The following is a 20,696-nucleotide window of genomic DNA, read 5'->3' on the forward strand; positions in this document are numbered from 1 at the left end:
TAGACACCAGAGATGCCAAAGAATTAGAACATACATTATAGAACTTCAGAGCTGAAAGAGATAATATTCGAGTAATACAAACCCCTCCTTAAAAATCATATCAAATCAAAAAACCAAAAAATTTCTGATTATAAAAGTATTTCACACTCCTTACAGAAAAAATTCAGAAAATGATGAAAGTATACATTAAGAAAAGAAAACCACCAAAACCACCCATGATCTCATAGCCATTTTTAATATTTCAATCTAATTACTTACAGGCTATTTTCTCTGCTGAAATATCTTTCTCATGGTTGAACTCATACTAGACATATTTTGTAACTTGCTTTTTTACTTAATATTATACCATGAGCTTTTATTTCTGTTATTAAAAATTCTTTGGAAACATTATTTTTCATGGGTGTGCAATTTATTTAACCAATCCCTTATTGCTAATGATTTAGGCCTTTCCATACTTTTATCATTATAAATAATACTGAAATGAACATCTTTATTCACATTTGAAACATTTCTTTAGGATAATTTCCCAAAAGAATTATTGACTCAAAGACTTAGTATTTTAGATGGCTCCTGATGCATATTATTGCCAACTTGTTTTCAGGAAGCATTGCCTTCATCTTGAGGCAAGGTCCTAAGAAATAAGATAACTCAGATTCATATAACGATTTAATGGCACAAATGAGATTCCAAGTCTCCAATTGCTCATGGCTTCCTTTTCTTCTAGTGGTTCCCCAAAGCAACCTCCCAAGGTGTTTGTTAAAAAAATAATCTGGGGGCGCCTGGGTGGCGCAGTCGGTTAAGCGTCCGACTTCAGCCAGGTCACGATCTTGCGGTCCGTGAGTTTGAGCCCCGCGTCAGGCTCTGGGCTGATGGCTCAGAGCCTGGAGCCTGTTTCTGATTCTGTGTCTCCCTCTCTCTCTGCCCCTCCCCCGTTCATGCTCTGTCTCTCTCTGTCCCAAAAATAAATAAATGTTGAAAAAAAAAATTAAAAAAAAAAATAATAATCTGGTCTTTACCCTGAAATATTCTGATTCACTAGAACTGGGATGAAGTTCACGTATCTATTTTCAACAAGCACCTGACAATTCTGATTAGAAGCCAGGTTTGGGGATCCCTGAACTACAGTGTCTTTTAGGCATAAAGTGATAATGTAATTCTTGAACAAATTAGGCTCAAATATTAGATTATTCAAGATTGTCAATGGATCCTGGGAAACTAGAATTCTCTTGAGGTCAGTCCTCTAAAATAGTCATGGGCACTGTCAGGTGTCTAAGTCCTCAGAGTATGGACCACAAAATAAATCCTGTAGCCAAACTAAACCAAAGGAACAAAACAATCCGTGCACAAAGTGAAGGAAGTCTTCCTTTCCCCCATCTTTGAAATGCAAGCTCATAGGGGCGCCTGGGTGGCTCAGTCGGTTAAGCGGGCGACTTCGGCTCAGGTCATGATCTCACAGCCCGTGAGTTTGAGCCCCGCGTCGGGCTCTGTGCTGACAGCTCAGAGCCTGGAGCCTGTTTCGGATTCTGTGTCTCCCTCTCTCTGACCCTCCCCTGTTCATGCTCTGTCTCTCTCTGTCTCAAAAATAAATAAATGTTAAAAAAAAATTAAAAAAAAAAGAAATGCAAGCTCATAAACAGAAGAAGCTTTTATTTTGTTATGTCATAATAAGACAAATGGGCTGAGACACTATTTGTGTTTCTGGCTAAGGCTCTAGATCTGAGACTCTGTAATATGTGCATGTTTGCATGTGTGACTGCCTTTGTAAGTAGGCTTAAGTGAGGTTACAAATGTCCCTCTCTCATCCCAGCCTCTACACACACATTACCACCCTATTATCTTATCCTCTTCATCCAGTCCCAACTGCCTTAAGCACCCCGTGCTTTCGTGAAAATGCTGGTATGGCTGCTCTGAGGTGTCTGCCTGCTCATGTGGTTGAATTCCCTGGTCTCAGGTCCCTAAGGAGAGAAAGGATACATCTACTTGCTGAAAGGCAACACAGAGAGAGCAAAATCAGACTGATTAGATGGAAAAGGAAATTCATCCAAGGTTGTACAATTTCATACCAAAAGCAAGCACATGTCGTATTTTGTCTGGTTTTTCCCATGTCTTTCAATATGTGAAAAACTAATTTGAATACTGAAATGAAGACTGGCTTACACTGGGTGACCCCTCACCCCACAAAGCAAATCCCAAGACAAGGATCTGGGCATAGAGTTTATTGAGGAGGTGATCCCAGAAAACATAGTGAAGGAGTGGGGGAAGATGAGTACATGATAACTAGAGAGCCAATGTATCAAGGGCGGCACTGCTGTGAGCAAGAAGGTCTGGGTCCTCTGAGATACTATGTGGTACATATCTCAGAATTGCCCCACTCAGGGGGGTGCAGGAGCTGGGGTATTTATCTATCAATTCCCATAACTCAATAGTTGCTCACTCCTGGGGCATTAACTTTCCAGCACTCCAGGTGACCAGAGAGATCAATAAGGTAGATTCAGGAAGCTTTGGACATGCTCAGGAATTGTCTGCAGTGACCTGCAGGTAGGTGGCAGAGGGGACATGGATGTGACACACAGCCTCTGCTACAGAGACCTTCCCAAAATTTTGCATAAAATAATTGCCTTTTCCCTGTGACTTTGACATGAAATACTTGAACAATTTAAATTACTTTTATAATAACATCACAAAATGAATATTTACAGCTATTCGTGTCAACGATGCTTTTATGGAGCTCCACTTGTCCCTTCGTCGGTCAATAACAATGACGAATCCAATGCTGGCAGCCTCCACACTGCAAAAAAAAAGGGTGATCAGTATCAGAGACCTGGTGAGACACATGGGTTCTGGGTGGCTCCCTCAGTAGTACATTCTACAGCCTCTGGCACTCCTGGCTCATGTGTAAACATACGCATTGTCTTTCCCTAACAAAGGAACCGACTTCCTCTCCTTAACTCAGTCTGGCAGCCTTAACAAAACAGAAACACTTAGCATCTCAGACTCTCTCAAGGGCTCTGTTTATGGTTGGCAAGTGTCTGAAATACCCAAGGAGCATATGTGCTCATACCAGAAGGAACATGCACGTCAGTTAGGCATCACACGTCCCAGTGTATGCTGAGGACTTCAAGGTTGAGCTCTGCTGTCTTTCCAACTCCCAAAACTGACATTCATGGAGCTATCAGTATGCTTCCATAGGAGTCAGTCCTAGAGGTGTTCAGAAATAATGCATGTCTGTGGGAAAAACAACCCCCTTCCAATGCCCGGTTATACACAGTCAGCAAATTATATCCACTGACAAATTATATCTTCACTAAGAACCAAAGGATGTTGTTTGGCCCCTCCTAAGTCCCCACAAAATTCTTTTAAGCTGAAGTCCCAAAAATGAAAACATGTTTCTTCTTTCTCCTTTGGAAGGAACTATGATATACAGGAAAGAGCAAAGGATTGGATTCTAGTAGCTCAAATCCTAGTGCTGCCACTTATCAGCACTGTGACATTGGGGAAATCCTCTAACCTCTCTAAAACTCAGTTTCCCTCTCTGTAAAATGGAAATAACACCATAAATAATGAAGTCATTAAAAGCATAAATTCTGAAGCCACACTGCCTAGGTTTGAAGCTTGAATTCCAGCATTTATATATTGTGTATGGGGATGGAGAGAAGAGTTACTTAGCCTCTATAGTTTCTAAAATGTCCCATTTGTAAAGTAAGAACAAAAATAGTACCTATTTGTATGGCCAATGTGAGGATTAAATGAGTATATATAACAAAAATACATAAAAGGCTCAAAATAATGCCTGGTACTTAGCATATATACATTGTATTTATACTAATATTATGATTATTTCTTATGTGTTTGTCATGGTGATGAAAAGAGATCAAGTACATGAAAAGTAGGTGGTCTCTAGTAAACCTTTAATAACTTCTTAATATTGGGTAAACAATGAGCTTTACCCTAAAAAAGTGCCTGTATGTGAATAAGGCAGAAGATCTAAGCAAATACTGTAAGAAAACACAAGTTTTCTTGTGTTATATCACAGTTCCACTATGACCCAGGTTCTCCCACTGGGAACATTTCCCAGGACACAGTATGAGGAGGGGTGTTCTCACTGTGTAAAAGAGGAAGAGACTGGCGATTATGGAAGCAAAAGTAGCCAGAACTTGAGGAGGGTGGCTGCAAAGAAGGAAAGTCTCAGAGAGGGAACCCCAGAAATCTTTATGGAAGCTCTCCTTTAATGCTTGGCCAACTCCGAGGCCCCACTGTTTCAGGCAAGATTCCAGGAGGCTGACAGAGAACAACAACTACACATGTGAGAACCGATGAAAAGTTATAAAGTTTAAATAGTTCTGGAGAAAGATAATTGGCATTGGGCCCAACAAGAATAGACAGAATTTGATGAGCACTCTGGGCCTTCAGTTGAAACCCTAGAAAGGCCATACTCTATGAAACATCATAGGAATTGTGATTAAGGCTACACTCTAGGAGTAAGGACAAAGCAGAAATGGACTGGCCCCCAAAAAAACCTAAAACCAGGCCTCAAAAAGATCAAGGTGATCTACCAGTAATTTAACTTTCTGACAGATTGAAACTCAGTGCTCTCTGTAAATAGATACACCTCTACAACATATCATCTACAATATCCAGGGTAAATTAAAAAATTAATAGAAGTCCAAAAAAACAAGAAGAAAACAATAATTGAGAGATAAAATGGTCAAGAACTATAGACTCAAAGATATTCCTGGTTTTAGCAGACAACAACTTTAAAATAATTATGATCAATATGTTAAGAAAAATAATTATGATCCATACACACAGACAAAATGGATTAAAAGATGCATTATTTCAGTTGAGAATCAGAAACTATAATAATCAAATGAAATTCCTAAAATTACAAAACACGAGGGGCACCTGGGTGGCTCAGTCAGTTAAGAGTCCGACTTCAGCTCAGGTCATGATCTTGTGGATCATGGGTTCAAGCCCAGCATCAGGCTCTGTGCTGACAGCTCAGAGCCTGGAGCCTGCTTCGGATTCTGTGTCTCCGCCTCTCTCTCTGCCCCTCCCCCCCTTCTCTCTCTCAAAAATAAATAAACATTAAAAAAATTACAAAACACCAATATTTGAAATTAAGAACTCATTGGATTTGTTTAACAGCAGCTTGAACACAACACAGATAGGTGAAACTGAAAACATCACTGAAAATACTCAAACTGAAGCACAGAGAGGGGGAAAAGAGGAAAGAATATAATGTAATAGAACGTAAAAGAGAAGTAGAACATGAACAGAAACAATATTTTTAAAAAATAACAATGAAGAGTTTTCCATATCTGATCAAAGGCATCAACTCACAGATTCAAGCAGCTCTTCTAATACCAAGCAAAATAAATACAAAGAAAACTTCACCAGGCATATCAGAGCCAAGTGGCTCAAAATTAAAGATAAGAATGTCCATCAACTGATGAATGGATAAAGAAATTGTGGTTTATATACACAATGGAATATTACGTGGCAATGAGAAAAAATGAAATATGGCCTTTCGTAGCAACGTGGATGGAACTGGAGAGTGTGATGCTAAGTGAAATAAGCCATACAGAGAAAGACAGATACCATATGGTTTCACTCTTATGTGGATCCTGAGAAACTTCACAGGAACCCATGGGGGAGGGGAAGGAAAAAAAAAAAAAAGAGGTTAGAATGGGAGAGAGCCAAAGCATAAGAGACTTAAAAACTGAGAACAAACTGAGGGTTGATGGGGGGTGGGAGGGAGGAGAGGGTGGGTGATGGGTATTGAGGAGGGCACCTTTTGGGATGAGCACTGGGTGTTGTATGGAAACCAATTTGTCAATAAATTTCATAAAAAAAAAAAAAATTAAAGATAAGAAGAAACCCAGCATTTGGTGAAAAAAAAATATTAACTCCAGAAGATTAATGTTAAAAATTATCACTGACTTTTCAACAAAAATTACAGAAGCTACAATCCAATGGAATGTTATCTTTAGAGGAGTAACCTGAAAAAAACGACCCATTTAGCATCCTACACCAACTGAAAATTCATCTTATTTTTTTGTTTTTTATTTGTTTGGGGTTTTTTTCATATATATAATTTATTGTCAAGTTATCTAACAGAGTATACAGTGTTCTCTTGGCTTTGGGAGTAGATTCCCATGATTCATCACTTACATACCATACCCAATGCTCATCCCAACAAGTGCCCTCCTCAATGCCCAGCACCCATTATCCTCTCCCCCCTCTTCCCTCCCCATCACCCCTCAGTTTGTTCTCTGAATTTAAGAATCTCTTATGGTTTGTTTCCCTCTGTTTCTAACTATTTTTTTCCTTCGCTTTCCCCGTGGTCTTCTGTTAAGTTTTTCAAATTCCATATGTGAATGAGAACATATGATACCTGTCTTTCTCTGACTGACTTATTTCATTTAGCATAATACCCTCCAGTTCCATCCACATTGTTGCAAATGGCAAGAGTTCATTTTTTTCATTGCCAAGTAGTATTCCATTGTGTGTGTGTGTGTGTGTGTGTGTGTGTGTGTGTGTATTACACCACATCTTCTTTATCCATTTTTTTTCAATATATGAAGTTTATTGTCAAATTGGTTTCCATACAACACCCAGTGCTCATCCCAAAAGGTGCCCTCCTCAATACCCATCACCCACCCTCCCCTCCCTCCCACCCCCATCAACCCTCAGTTTGTTCTCAGTTTTTAAGAGTCTCTTATGCTTTGGCTCTCTCCCACTCTAACCTCTTTTTTTTTCCTTCCCCTCCCCCATGGGTTTCTGTTAAGTTTCTCAGGATCCACATAAGAGTGAAAACATATGGTATCTGTCTTTCTCTGTATGGCTTATTTCACTTAGCATCACACTCTCCAGTTCCATCCACGTTGCTACAAAGGGCCATATTTCGTTTTTTCCCATTGCCATGTAGTACTCCATTGTGTATATAAACCACAATTTCTTTATCCATTCATCAGTTGATGGACATTTAGGCTCTTTCCATAATTTGGCTATTGTTGAAAGTGCTGCTATGAACATTGGGGTACAAGTGCCCCTATGCATCAGCACTCCTGTATCCCTTGGATAAATTCCTAGCAGTGCTATTGCTGGGTCATAGGGTAGGTCTATTTTTAATTTTCTGAGGAACCTCCACACTGTTTTCCAGAGTGGCTGCACCAATTTGCTTTCCCACCAACAGTGCAAGAGGGTTCCCATTTCTCCACATCCTCTCCGGCATCTAGAGTCTCCTGATTTGTTCATTTTGGCCACTCTCACTGGCGTGAAGTGGTATCTGAGTGTGGTTTTGATTTGTATTTCCCTGATAAGGAGCGACATTGAGCATCTTTTCATGTGCCTGTTGGCCATCCGGATGTCTTCTTTAGAGAAGTGTCTATTCATGTTTTCTGCCCATTTCTTCACTGGGTTATTTGTTTTTTGGGTGTGGAGTTTGGTGAGCTCTTTATAGATTTTGGATACTAGCCCTTTTTCCGATATGTCATTGGCAAATATCTTTTCCCATTCCGTTGGTTGCCTTTTAGTTTTGTTGGTTGTTTCCTTTGCTGTGCAGAAGCTTTTTATCTTCATAAGGTCCCAGTAATTCATTTTTGCTTTTAATTCCCTTGCCTTTGGGGATGTGTCGAGTAAGAGATTGCTACGGCTGAGGTCAGAGAGGTCTTTTCCTGCTTTCTCCTCTAGGGTTTTGATGGTTTCCTGTCTCACATTCAGGTCCTTTATCCATTTTGAGTTTATTTTTGTGAATGGTGTGAGAAAGTGGTCTAGTTTCAATCTTCTGCATGTTGCTGTCCAGTTCTCCCAGCACCATTTGTTAAAGAGACTGTCTTTTTTCCATTGGATGTTCTTTCCTGCTTTGTCAAAGATGAGCTGGCCATACGTTTGTGGGTCTAGTTCTGGGGTTTCAATTCTATTCCATTGGTCTATGTGTCTGTTTTTGTGCCAATACCATGCTGTCTTGATGATGACAGCTTTGTAGTAGAGGCTAAAGTCTGGGATTGTGATGCCTCCTGCTTTGGTCTTCTTCTTCAAAATTACTTTGGCTATTCGGGGCCTTTTGTGGTTCCATATGAATTTTAGGATTGCTTGTTCTAGTTTCTAGAAGAATGCTGGTGCAATTTTGATTGGGATTGCATTGAATTTGTAGATGGCTTTGGGTAGTATTGAAATTTTGACAATATTTATTCTTCCAGTCCATGAGCAGGGAATGTCTTTCCATTTCTTTATATCTTCTTCAATTACCTTCATAAGCTTTCTATAGTTTTCAGCATACAGATCTTTTACATCTTTGGTTAGATTTATTCCTAGGTAAATCCATTTTTAAAAATGAAGGTGGAATAAGGACATTTCCAAATAACCAAAGCTGAGAGAATTTATTGCCAGTAGACATTCACTTCAAGAAACGTTAAAGGAGGGGCGCCTGGGTGGCTCAGTCAGTTAAGCAGCCGACTTCGCTCAGGTCATGATCTCGCGGTCCGTGAGTTCCAGCCCCGCTGGGCTCTGTGCTGACAGCTCAGAGCCTGGAGCCTGCTTCAGATTCTGTGTCTCCCTCTCTCTGACCCTTCCCCATTCATGCTCTGTCTCTTCCTGTCTCAAAAATAAATAACCGTTAAAAAAAAAAAAAAAGAAACATTAAAGGATGTTCTCGAGGCTGAATAAAGTTGGAAGCATGAAAGTGGAAGAAAAATAAACAGCCTAAAAAGGAGTTTCAGCTTCTGATTAGTAAGACGTGTATTCTTATTTAAAAAATTTACTAGAGAGTATAATGCTAAGTGAAATAAATCAGTCAGAGAAAGACAAATACCATGACTTCACTCATATGTGGAATTTAAGAAACAAGACAAATGAGCAAAGGGGGAGAAAAAAAGAGAGAGGCAAACCAAGAAACAGATTCTTAACTGTAGAGAACACACTGATGGTTACCAGAAGGGGACGGAGATACAGGAAATAGGTGATGGGGATTAAGAAGGGCACTTGTTGTGATGAGCACAGGGTGATGTATGGAAATGTTGAATCACTCTATTGTACACCTGAAACCAATATTACACTGTATGTGACCTTTTCTGGAATTTGAATAAAAACTTAAAAAAAAAAACCTTCATGGAAGCTGGCTGGGCAGAGGTTAGGAGCTATACCATGAATGCTGAGTCCTCTTCAGTTTAGTTACTTTTCTTTATTGCCCAAAACATTGATTGTAACACTGAGGTTTACTGACATTTAATGGGATGCAGTGTGACAATAGGTGTCTATAAAGCAGTTGATGCAACAACAACAAACTGGCTAAATTAAAAACTTCTATTTGTCCTTAAAGATGTTAGAGAACTCTGAAGACAAAGAAAACTTCCATAGTGAGCAGATACTAGAAGAGGCTTTCATTTGAAGTGGTGGTTGCTTATTCTGATAATAGGTAAATGAACGTCCCTGAAAGGAAATAATCCCACACAGTAACCTAAATCTGCAAAAGGAATGAAGAGCATTCTAAACATTACATATGTGGACAAATATTATCAACTGTGTTTTTTATTTTCACCAAAAGACTATTGCCTATTAAAAGTGAAAACAATATTTAAGTATTATTAAATACATTACATATGTAAAAAGTTACATACTGTAACACTAGAGAAACCATTGCTTAAAATTCAATCTATTGGATTGGATTTTAATCTACTGGAGATTAAATGGAATACTGAAAATATCTGAATAATTCAAAAGAGAGCAGGTGCTGTAGACTAAATGTGTCCTTCCAAAATTCTTACAAAGTTGTAACTCACAATATGACTATAATTAGAGATGGGGCCTGCAAGAAGGTAATAAAGGTTAAATAAGGTCATAAAGGTTGATAGGGTTAGTGCCCTCCTAAGAACCTTGATTTTGGACTTCTAGCCTCCAGAGTTGTGAGAAAACAAATTTTGTTATTTCAGTCATCCAGTCTATGGTAAACTGTTATGGTAGCCAGAGCAGGCAAACATAGCAGTCAAGGAGAAATAAAGAACAAGCCACAAATGGTACAAATAGCAAGATGGTGGATTTAAATCCAACCAATCTCAATAATCACATTAGGTGGAAATGGTCTCTATTACTCCACTAAAAAGGCATAGAGTGTTAGAATAAAAATACTTGATTAGAAGAGAATGATTATGCTTTAAACATGGGAACAGTCATAGAAAGAAAAAGTATGATAAAAGATGTACCATGCAATTACTAATTATAAGAAAGCCAGTTCAACACAAGGAGTATTGGCAGAGACATGTGATTCACACTGAACATGTGTCAGTTCATCAGGAAGACATAATCCTAAAGGTGTACATATACAGTAACATTGCTTCAAAACACATTAATTTGAAATTAATAAAGCTAAAAGAAAAATAGATAAGTTCCATAAAGTTAGAGACTTCTGTCTTAGTAACTAAAAGCCAGCAAGGACACAGACTTGACCTTGAAGAGCTCAACATTCAACAACTGCAGAACACTCATTCTTCTCCAATACACACAGGACATTTATCAAAATACTTCACTATCCTAGGCCATAAAGCAAATTTCAACAAATCTTTAAATGACTGCAATTGTACAGGGTGTATTTCTGATCACTGTGAATTAAAATGGAACTCTGTTATTTTTCTGCTTTCTATTTCATTTAGCTTTTTGGTGGGGGAGGGGTTTCTTTCACAATATCCTTCCTTCTCTTTTCTTTGGGTTTAATTGTAATTATTTTTTTTTAATTTCTCAAGGTGGAAGATCAGACCATTGATTTAAAACCTTCCTCTCTTCTAATAAAAATGTTTATAACTAAAGCTTTATATCACTCACATTTTGATATACTGTTTTGTTATTATTTAGTGATAATGTTTTCTAATTTCCTTTCTGATTTATTCTTTGGTCCACAGATATTTTAGAGAGGGTTGCTCAACTTCCAAATAGTTTGCAATTTTTCTAATCAGTGGTGATAAAAGTGAAAATAGTGGTTTTCTTTTTTTATTATTTTATTTTTTAAAATATAATGTATTTTCAAGTTAGCTAACATACATTGTATGCAGTGTGCTCTTGGTTTCAGGCGTAGATTCCCATGATTCATCACTTACATACAACACCCAGTGCTTATCCCAACAAGTGCCCTCCTCAATGGCCATCGCCCATTTTCCCCTCTCTCCCACCCCCCTCCCCATCAACCCTCAGTTTGTTCTCTGTATTTAAGAGTCTGTTATGGTTTGCCTCCCTCTCTGAAACTATTTTTCCCCTTCCCTTCCCCCATAACTTCCCCCATAAGTTTCTCAAGTTGCACATATGACTGAAAACATATGATATCTGTCTTTCTCTGACTGACCAATTTCACTTAGCATAATACCCTCCATTTCCACCCACGTCGTTGCATATGGCAAGATTTCATTCTTTTTCATTTCCAAGTAATATTCCATTGTGTATATAAACCACATCTTCTTTATCCATTCATCTGTTGATGAACATTTGGGCTCTTTCCATAATTTGGCTATTGTTGAAAGCACTGCTATAAACATTGGAGTACATATGCCCCTATGAATCAGCACTCCTGTATCCTTTGGATAAATTCCTAGTAGTGCTATTGCTGGGTCATAGGGTAGTTCTATTTTTAATTTTTTGAGGAACTTCCACACTGTTTCCCAGAGCAGCTGCACAACTTTGCAAGAGGATTCCTGTTTCTCCACACCCTCACCAGCATGTTGTTTCCTGAGTTGTTAATTTTAGCCACTCTGAACAGATGTGAGGTGGTATCTCAGTGTGGTTTTGATTTGTATTTCCCTGATGATGAGTGATGTTGAGCATCTTTTCATGTGTCTGTTGTCCATCTGGATGTCTTCTTTGGAAAAGTATCTATTCATATATTCTGCCCATTTTTTCACTGGATTATTTGTTTTTCGGGTATTGAGTTTTGTAAGTTCTCTATAGATTTTGAATACTATCCCTTTATCTGATATGTCATTCACAAATACCTTCTCCCATTCTGTTGGTTGCCTTTTAGTCTTGTTGATTGTTTCTTTTGCAATTCAGAAGCTTTTTATCTTGATGAAGTCTCAATAGTTCATTTCTGCTTTTATTTCCCTTGCCTTCAGAGACGTGTTGAGTAAGAAGTTGCTATAGCTGAGGTCAAAGAGGTTGCTGTCTATTTTCTCCTTTAGGTTTTTGATGGTTTCCTGTCTCACATTGAGGTCTTTAATCCATTTTTAGTTTATTTTTGTGTATGGGGTAAGAAAGTGGTCCAGTTTCATTCTTCTGCATGTTGCTGTCCAGTTCTCCCAGTACCATTTGCTAAAGAGACTATCTTTTTCCATCGGATACTCTTTCCTGCTTTGTCAAAGGTTAGTTGGCCATACATTTGTGGGTCCAATTCTCAGTTCTCTATTCTATTCCATTGGTCTGTGTGTCTGTTTTTGTGCCAACACCATACTGTCTTGATGATTACAGCTGTGTAGTAGAGGCTAAAGTCCAGGATTGTGATGCCTCCCACTCTGGCTTTCTTTTTCAACATTATTTTGGCTATTCAGGGTCTTTTGTGGTTCCTCACATATTTTAGGATTATTTGTTATTCAGCTACAATTTTAGATTTAGAATCATTTGTTCTTCTTTCATTATAGTATAAAATGTACTGCAGTATAAGAAGGAAAAGCTGTTCCCTATACATGTGACTCCATGTACAGTATAAACACTGAAGATTTATGTCGTAATTGTTTCAACCTGGGAGCATGTGGTTACCTAGACAAGGAGAAATGCCTCACGAGACCAGCAACAGGACTGACAATTTCTGTGGTGTTTTCTTTTTTTTTTTAATTTATATTTAATTTATTTTTTTAATTTGCATCCAAGTTAGTTAGCATATAGAACAACAATGATTTCAGGAGTCGATTCCTTAATGCTCCTTACCCATTTAGCCCATCCCCCCTCTCACACCTCCTCCAGTAACCATCTGTTTGTTCTCCATGTTTAAGAGTCTCTTATGTTTTGTCCACCTCCCTGTTTTTATATTATTTTTGCTTCCCTTCCCTTATGTTCATCTGTTCTGTGTCTTAAAGTCCTCATATGAGTGAAGTCATGATATTTGTCTTTCTCTGACTAATTTCCCTTAGCATAATACCCTCTAGTTCCATCCATGTAGTTGAAAATGGCAAGATTTCATTCTTTTTGATTGCTGAGTAATACTGCATTATATATACATACGACATCTTCTTTATCCTTTCATCCATTGATGGACATTTGGGCTCTTTCCATACTTTGGTTATTGTCAATAGTGCTGCTATAAACATTGGGGTGCATGTGTACCTTTGAAACAGCATACCTGTATCCCTTGGATAAACACCTAGTAGTGCAATTGCTACTAGGGTCGTAGGGTACTTCTAGTTTTTAATTTTTTTGAGGAACCTCCATACTGTTTTCCAGAGTGGCTGCACCAGCTTACATTCCCACCAGCAGTGTAAAAGAGATCCTCTTTCCCTGCATCCTTGCCAACATTGTTGTTGCCTGAGTTATTAATGTTAGCTGTTCTGACAGGTGTGATGTGGTATCTCACTGTGGTTTTGATTTGTATTTCCCTGATAATGAGTGACTTTGAGCATCATTTCATGTGTCTGTTGGCCATCTGGATGTCTTCTTCAGAGAAGTGTCTGTTCATGTCTTTAGCCCATTTCCTCACTGGATTATTTGTTTTTTGGGTGCTGAGTTTGATAAGGTATTTATAGATTTTGGATAATAACCCTTTATCTGATCTGTCGTTTGCAAATATCATCTCCCATTCCATTGGTTGCCTTTTAATTTTGCTGATTGTTTCCCTAGCTGTGCAGAAGTTTTTATCTTCATGAGGTCCCAATAGTTCATTTTTGCTTTTGTTTCTGTTGCCTCTGGAGACGTGTTGAATAAGAAGTTGCTGCAGCCAAGGTCAAAGAGGTTTTTGCCTGCTTTGTCCTTGAGGATTTTGATGGCTTTTTGCCTTGCATTTAGGTCCTTCATCCATTTTTAGTTTATTTTTGTGTATGGTGTAAGAAAGTGGTCCACGTTCATTCTTCTACATGTCGCTGTCCAGTTTTCCCAGCACCACTTGCTAAAGAGACTGTCTTTATTCCATTGGATAGCTTTCCTGCTTTGTCAAAGATTAGTTGGCCATACGTTTATGGGTCCATTTCTGGGTTCTCTATTCTGTTCCATTGATCCAGGTGTCTGTTTTTGTGCCAGTACCATACTGTCTTGATGATTACAGCTTTGTAATATAGCTTGAAGTTCGGGATTGTGATGCCTCCTGCTTTGGTTTTCTTTTTCAACATTACTTTGGCTATTCAGAGTCTTTTCTGGCTCCATACAAATTTTAGGATTGTTTGTTCTAGCTCTGTGAAGAATTCTGGTGTTATTTTGATAGGGATTGCACTGAATACATAGATTGCTTTGGGTAGTATTGACATTTTAACAATTTTTGTTCTTCCTATCCAGGAACATGGAATCTTTTCCCATTTTTTTGTGCCTTCTTCAATTTCATTCATAAGCTTTCTATAGTTCTCAGTGTATAGATTTTTCACCTCTTTAGTTAGATTTATTCCTAGGTACTTTATAGTTTTGGGTGCAATTGTAAATGGCATCGATTCCTTGGTTTCTCTTTCTGTTGCTTCATTGTTGGTGTATAGGAATGCAACCGTTTTCTGTGCATTGATTTTATATCCTGCCACTTCGCTGAACTCATGGATAAGTTCTAGTAGTTTTTTTTGGTGGAATCTTTTGAGTTTTCCATATATAGTATTATGTCATCTGAGAAGAGTGAAAGTTGGACCTCCTCCTGGCTGATTTGGATGCCTTTCATATATTTGTGTTGTCTGATGGCTTAGGCTAAGACTTCCAATACTATGTTGAATAACAGTGGCAAGAGTGGACATTCCTGTCTTGTTCCTGACGTTAGGGGGAAAGCTCTCAGTTTTTCCCCATTGAGGATAATACTAGCGTTGGGTCTTTCATATATGGCTTTTATGATCTCGAGGTATGCTCTTTCTATTCCTACTTTCTTGAGGGTTTTTTTTATCAAGAAAGGATGCCATATTTTGTCAAATGCTTTCTCTGCATCTATTGAGAGGATCATGTGGTTCTTGCCCTTTCTTTTATTGATGTGATGAAGCACATCGATTGTTTTGTGGATATTGAACCAGCCCTGCATCCCAGGTATAAATCTCACCTGGTTGTGGAGAATAATTTTTTTAATGTATTGTTGGATCTGGTTGGCTAATATCTTGTTGAGGATTTTTGCATCCATGTTCACCAGGGAAATTGGTCTATAGTTCTCCTTTTTAGTGGGGTCTTTGTCTGGTTTGGGGATAAAGGTAATGCTGGCTTCATAGAATGAGTTTGGAAGTTTTCCTTCCATTTCTATTTTTTGGAACAGCTTCAAGAGAATAGGTGTTAACTCTTCCTTAAATGTTTGGTAGAATTCTCCTGGAAAGCCATCAGGCCCTGGACCCTTGATTTTTGGGAGATTTTTGATTACTAATTCGATTTCTTTACTGGTTATGGATCTGTTCAACTTTTCTATTTCTTTCTGTTTCAGTTTTGGTAGTTTATATGTTTCTAGGAATTTGTTCATTTCTTCCAGATTGCCCATTTTATTAGTGTATAATTTCTCATAACATTCTCTTTTTATAGTTTTCATTTCTGCTGTGTTGGTTGTGATCTCTCCTCTTTCATTCTTGATTTTATTTATTTGGGTCTTTTTTCTTTTTGATCAAACTGGCTAGTGGTTTATCAATTTTGTTAATTCTTTCAAAGAACCAGCTTCTGGTTTCATTGATCTGTTCTACTTTTTGTGTGTGTGTGTGGTTTAGATAGCATTGATTTCTGCTCTAATCTTTATTATTTCCTGTCTTCTGTTGGTTTTGGGTTTTATTTGCTGTTCTTTTTCAGGTATTTAAGGTTTAAGTTTAGGTTGCATATCTGAGACCTTTCTTCCTCCTAAAGGAAAGCCTGGATTCCTATATACTTCCTTCTTATGACCGCCTTTGCTGAATCCCAGAGGTTTTGGGTTGTGGTGTTATCATTGTCATTGGCTTCCATGTACTTTTTAATTTCCTCTTTAACTTCTTGCTTAGCCCATTCATTCTTTAGTAGGATGTTCTTTAGTCTCCAAGTATTTGTTATCTTTCCAAATTTTTTCTTGTGGTTGATTTTGAATTTCATAGCATTGTGGTCTGAAAATATGCACAGTATGATCTCGATCTTTTTGTACTTGTTGAGGGCTGATTTGTGTCCCAGTATGTGGTCTATTCTGGAGAGCGTTCCGTGTGCTCTTTATATTCCACTGCTTCAGGATGAAATGTTCTGAGTATATCTGTTAAGTCCATCTGGTTCAGTGTGTCATTCAAAGCCATTGTTTCCTTGTTGATTTTTTGATTAGATGATCTGTCCATTGTTGTGAGTGGGTGTTGAAGTCCCCTACTATTATGGTATTATTATCAATGAGTTTCTTTATGTTTGTGATTAATTGATTTATATATTTGGGTGCTTCCACATTTGGTGCATAAATGTTTACAATCGTTAGGTCTTCTTGGTGGATAGATCCCTTAATTATGATATAATACCCTGCTTCATCTCTTGATACAGTCTTTATTTTAAAGTCTAGATTGACTGATATAAGTATTGCTACTTGGCTTTCTTTTGTCCACCATTAGCTTGAAAGATGGTTCTCCATCCCCTTACTTTCAATTTTTTTTAATGTCTATTTATTTTTGAGACAGAGGGAGACAGAGCCTGAGTGGGGGAGGGGCAAAGAGAGGGAGACACAGAATCTGAAACAGGCTCTAGGCTCTGAGCTGTCAGCACAGATCCCAATGCGGGGCTCGAGCCCATGAACCATGAGATCATGATCTGAGCCGAAGTCGGACACTTAACCGACTGAGCCACCCAGGCGCCCCTCCATTCCCTTACTTTCAATCTGAATGTGTCTTTAGGTGTAAAGTGGGTCTCTTGTAAACAGCATATAGATGGATCTTGTTTTCTTATCCATTCTGTTACCCTATGTCTTTTGATTGAAGCATTTAGTCCATTGACGTTTAGAGTGAATACTGAAAGATTAGTTTATTGCCATTATGTTTCTTGTAGAGTTGGAGTTTCTGGTGGTGTTCTCTGGTCCTTTCTAGTCTTTATTGCTTTGGTCTCTTTTTTCTGTCTTTTCTCCCCTCAGAGAGTCCCCCTTAAAATTACTTGCGGGGCTGGTTTAGTAGTCATGAACTCCTTTAACTTTTGTTTTTCTTTAACTTTTTTTTTTATCTCTCCTTCTATTTTGAATGACAGCCTTGCTGGATAAAGAATTCTTGGTTGCATATTTTTCTGATTCAGCGCATTGAATATATCCTGCCACTCCTTTCTGGCCTGCCAAGTTTCTGTGGATAGGTCTGCTGCAAACCTGATCTGTCTTCCCTTGTAGGTTAAGGACTTTTTTCCCTTGCTGCTTTCATGACTCTTCCTTGCCTAAGTATTTTGTGAATTTGACTGTGATATGCCTTGTTGACGGTCAATTTTTATTGAATCTTATGGGAGTCCTTTGTGCTTCCTGGATTTTGATGTCTGTGTCTTTACCCAGGTTAGGAAAGTTTTCCACTATGATTTGCTCACATAACCCTTCTACCCCTTTTTCTCTGTCTTCATCTTCTGGGACCCCTATGTTTCTGATGTTGTTCCTTTTTAATGAGTCACTGATTTCTCTTATTCTTAAATCGTACTCTTTTGCTTTAGTCTCCCTCTTTTTTTCTGCTTCATTATTCTCCATCAGTTTGTCCTCTATATCACTGATTCGCTGCTCTGCCCCATCCATCCTGCCACCAGGGCAACCATTCAAGATTGCAGCTCAGTTATAGCATTTTTTATTTCATCCTGACTAACTTTTACTTCCTTTATCATCAGAGAGAGGGATTCTAATCTATTTTCGGCCCCAGCTAGTATTATTATTCTTGTGACTCTAATTCTGGTTCAGACATCTTGCTTGTATCTGTGTTGATTAAGTCCCTGGCTATCGTTTCTTCCTGCTCTTTCTTTTGAGGTGAATTCCTTCATTTCATCATTTTGAAGGAAGAAAAGGAATTAATAAGGTAAAAAACAACTAAAATTAAAATATTAAAAACAACACACACACACACAAAATCAAATAAATGATACTAGATCCTAGGTGTGTTTTGATCTAGTTTTTGAAAGGAGCTTGATTGATCAGAGGGAAAAGGGAGAAAAAAGGAAAACATTTGAAAATTTTAAAAAATGAATACAATAAAATAGAATAAATTGAAATGACTGAAGTAAAATAGAATTTGAAAAATTTACAAAAAAGTAAAAAAAATAGAAAAATAAAGAAAAATATTTTTATTTTATTTATTTTTATTTATTTATTTTTTAAAATTTTTTTAACGTTTATTTATTTTTGAGACAGAGCATGAGCGGGGGAGGGGCAGAGGGAGAGGGAAACACAGAATCTGAAACAGGCTCCAGGCTCCGAGCCATCAGCCCAGAGCCCGACGTGGGGCTCGAACTCACGGACCGCGAGATTGTGACCTGAGCCGAAGTCAGATGCTCAACTGACTGAGCCACCCAGGCGCCCCAAGAAAAATATTTTTAATAAAAATTGAAAATAAAAATAATTTTTTTCTCTTTCTGTATTCAAGTAAAAGACAAAAAAGACAAAAGAAAATTGAATAGATGGACCAGCAAAAATAGTGGTTTTCTTGAGGGGGGGGTAAGGAAGCGAGCAGGTAAGGCTACAGATACTGATGGGAAAGAAGCAGAAAGGAACATTGACAGGTTAAAGGTTTTTGCTGGTTGTTACATGGTGTACAACCCTGATTTTTGTGGTTGTTACATGGTGTGTAACCATGCGAATATTCATTCATCTATACAGTTGAGAATTATATATTTTACTACATGTAAATTATAACTTAGTTTAAAAAAAAAGAAACAAGGAATTAAACGGATTCAAGTTCTGAGAAAGGAAAAATATTATAAAATCTAAGAACAAAATCCATACTTATCACGTGCCCAACATGTGTCCAGCACTGATCAAAGGGGACACAAGAATGACCAAAACTGTTCTAGAGTACAGCAAAACAAACAAACAAACAAAAAACTGAGATTGATAACAGAAATAGGGGTGCCTGAGTGGCTCAGTCGGTTAAGCATCTGACTTGTTTTCAGCTCAGGTCATGATCTCACAGTTCGTTAGTTCGAGCCCTGCATCAGGCTCTGCATTGATGGCGTGGAGCCTGCTTGGGATTCTCTCTCTCTCCCTCTCTCTCTCTCTCTCTCTCTCTCTCTCTCTGCCCCTTCAGTGCTCTCTCTCTCTCTCTCTCTCTCAAAATAGATAAACTTAAAAAAAACAAAAATAATAATTTAGATAATGATAGCCACTGTATATTGAGCTCCTATTATTTGTCAAGCACACTTATTTTTTATTTCACTTAATCTTATGCAGTAAATATTGCTATCTCCGTTTTACAGAAGATGAAACAAAGGCTGATAGAAATAAAATAACTTGCCTGATATCACACTAGCAAAACTGTATTTCAAACTCAGAGCTCTCTGATACCAATATTCATGTTCTTAAACCCATACCACTGCTCCCCTTCAATTTTTTCTCATAGATGATCTGCTTACATTCTTATGGCAGTTTTATTTTGTGTATTTTGCTGTGGCTAGTGTTTTTCTTTTCTTTAAACCAAATAGTCATTGAGTAATAATGTTCTATGGGAACATCTAGGGCTCATAAGCCAGGTGGAGTTGGGAAAGGCTCAGCAAATACATACAGCACATAAACACAGACTGTCCTTTGATCTATGAAATAAGCAGCTGATACCTGTGTGACCTCCCCATCCAAACTGACAGCAAATGCCCCCACAACAAGGTTCTTCTTAGCTCCATGCAGATCAAGTGCCAGGGCCAGAGCATCTGATTAAACAGGATGGGATCTCCTGGGAAAATACCTGTGTACATAATGGGCTGTGTCTCCAGACACAACTGTGTACAGACCCCAGTTCAGAAAGAAGAAATAATAAATCATGACAATGATTTTGAGTACAGTCCTCCCATATGATAAATATGCTAAACAACATTCAATTATATTAACTACTGTGGGATTGTTTGGTTTTATTTTTCCACCCTATCTGATTCAACAAAAGCACCAAAACCTCAACTTAAACCAAATGCACAGGAAATGGAGTTTCTGGACAGTGTATTTCTTTAAGTAACACTTAGCTGTTTTGATCCCCATTGTTCTATTTAACACTAAGGTCCTATGATGTGCTAGACACCTGCATAAATGCTACAATATAATCCTCACAACCAGGTTGGTAATGATAGCTCCATGTTAAAGACGAGGAAATTAATCCTCAGAGATATTTAAAAAAATAGTAATTACTTGCCCAAAGTCACACACCATGTACACAGTTAAGATTCAAAGTCTTCAGACTCTGAAACCAAAGCTCATGCCACAAAATTCATCCTCTCTTGGTATGGAAATATTTTAACACTATATTTCTTCATTTTCCAATATTAGTAACTCCTCTGTAACAAATATAACTGAACTGAATTTTTAATGAGTGAAACCTGACATTTTAAACATGACTAAATATAAATATATAAGTTTAAGAGATTAGGATAAATGTGGTCTGATCCCAAAATACTGAAGCAGTTTTGTGGTGAATGTGGTATTTATTTCC

At 37.9% G+C, this 20,696-nt stretch overlaps 1 protein-coding gene across 1 annotated transcript in view; it reads right to left on the reverse strand.

Annotated features, from left to right (window-relative positions):
- Positions 1-20,696, reverse strand: part of MCF2L2 (MCF.2 cell line derived transforming sequence-like 2) — a 272,800-nt gene that overhangs the window by 184,511 nt on the left and 67,593 nt on the right. The window contains exon 4 of the mRNA XM_047875619.1: positions 2,698-2,788. Within this exon, the coding sequence (XP_047731575.1) occupies positions 2,698-2,788 (91 nt within the window). The remainder of the gene's footprint in view (positions 1-2,697; positions 2,789-20,696) is intronic.

Source organism: Prionailurus viverrinus, chromosome C2, assembly GCF_022837055.1.
Source record: "Prionailurus viverrinus isolate Anna chromosome C2, UM_Priviv_1.0, whole genome shotgun sequence".
In the NCBI taxonomy this organism is placed as follows: Eukaryota; Metazoa; Chordata; class Mammalia; order Carnivora; family Felidae; genus Prionailurus; species Prionailurus viverrinus.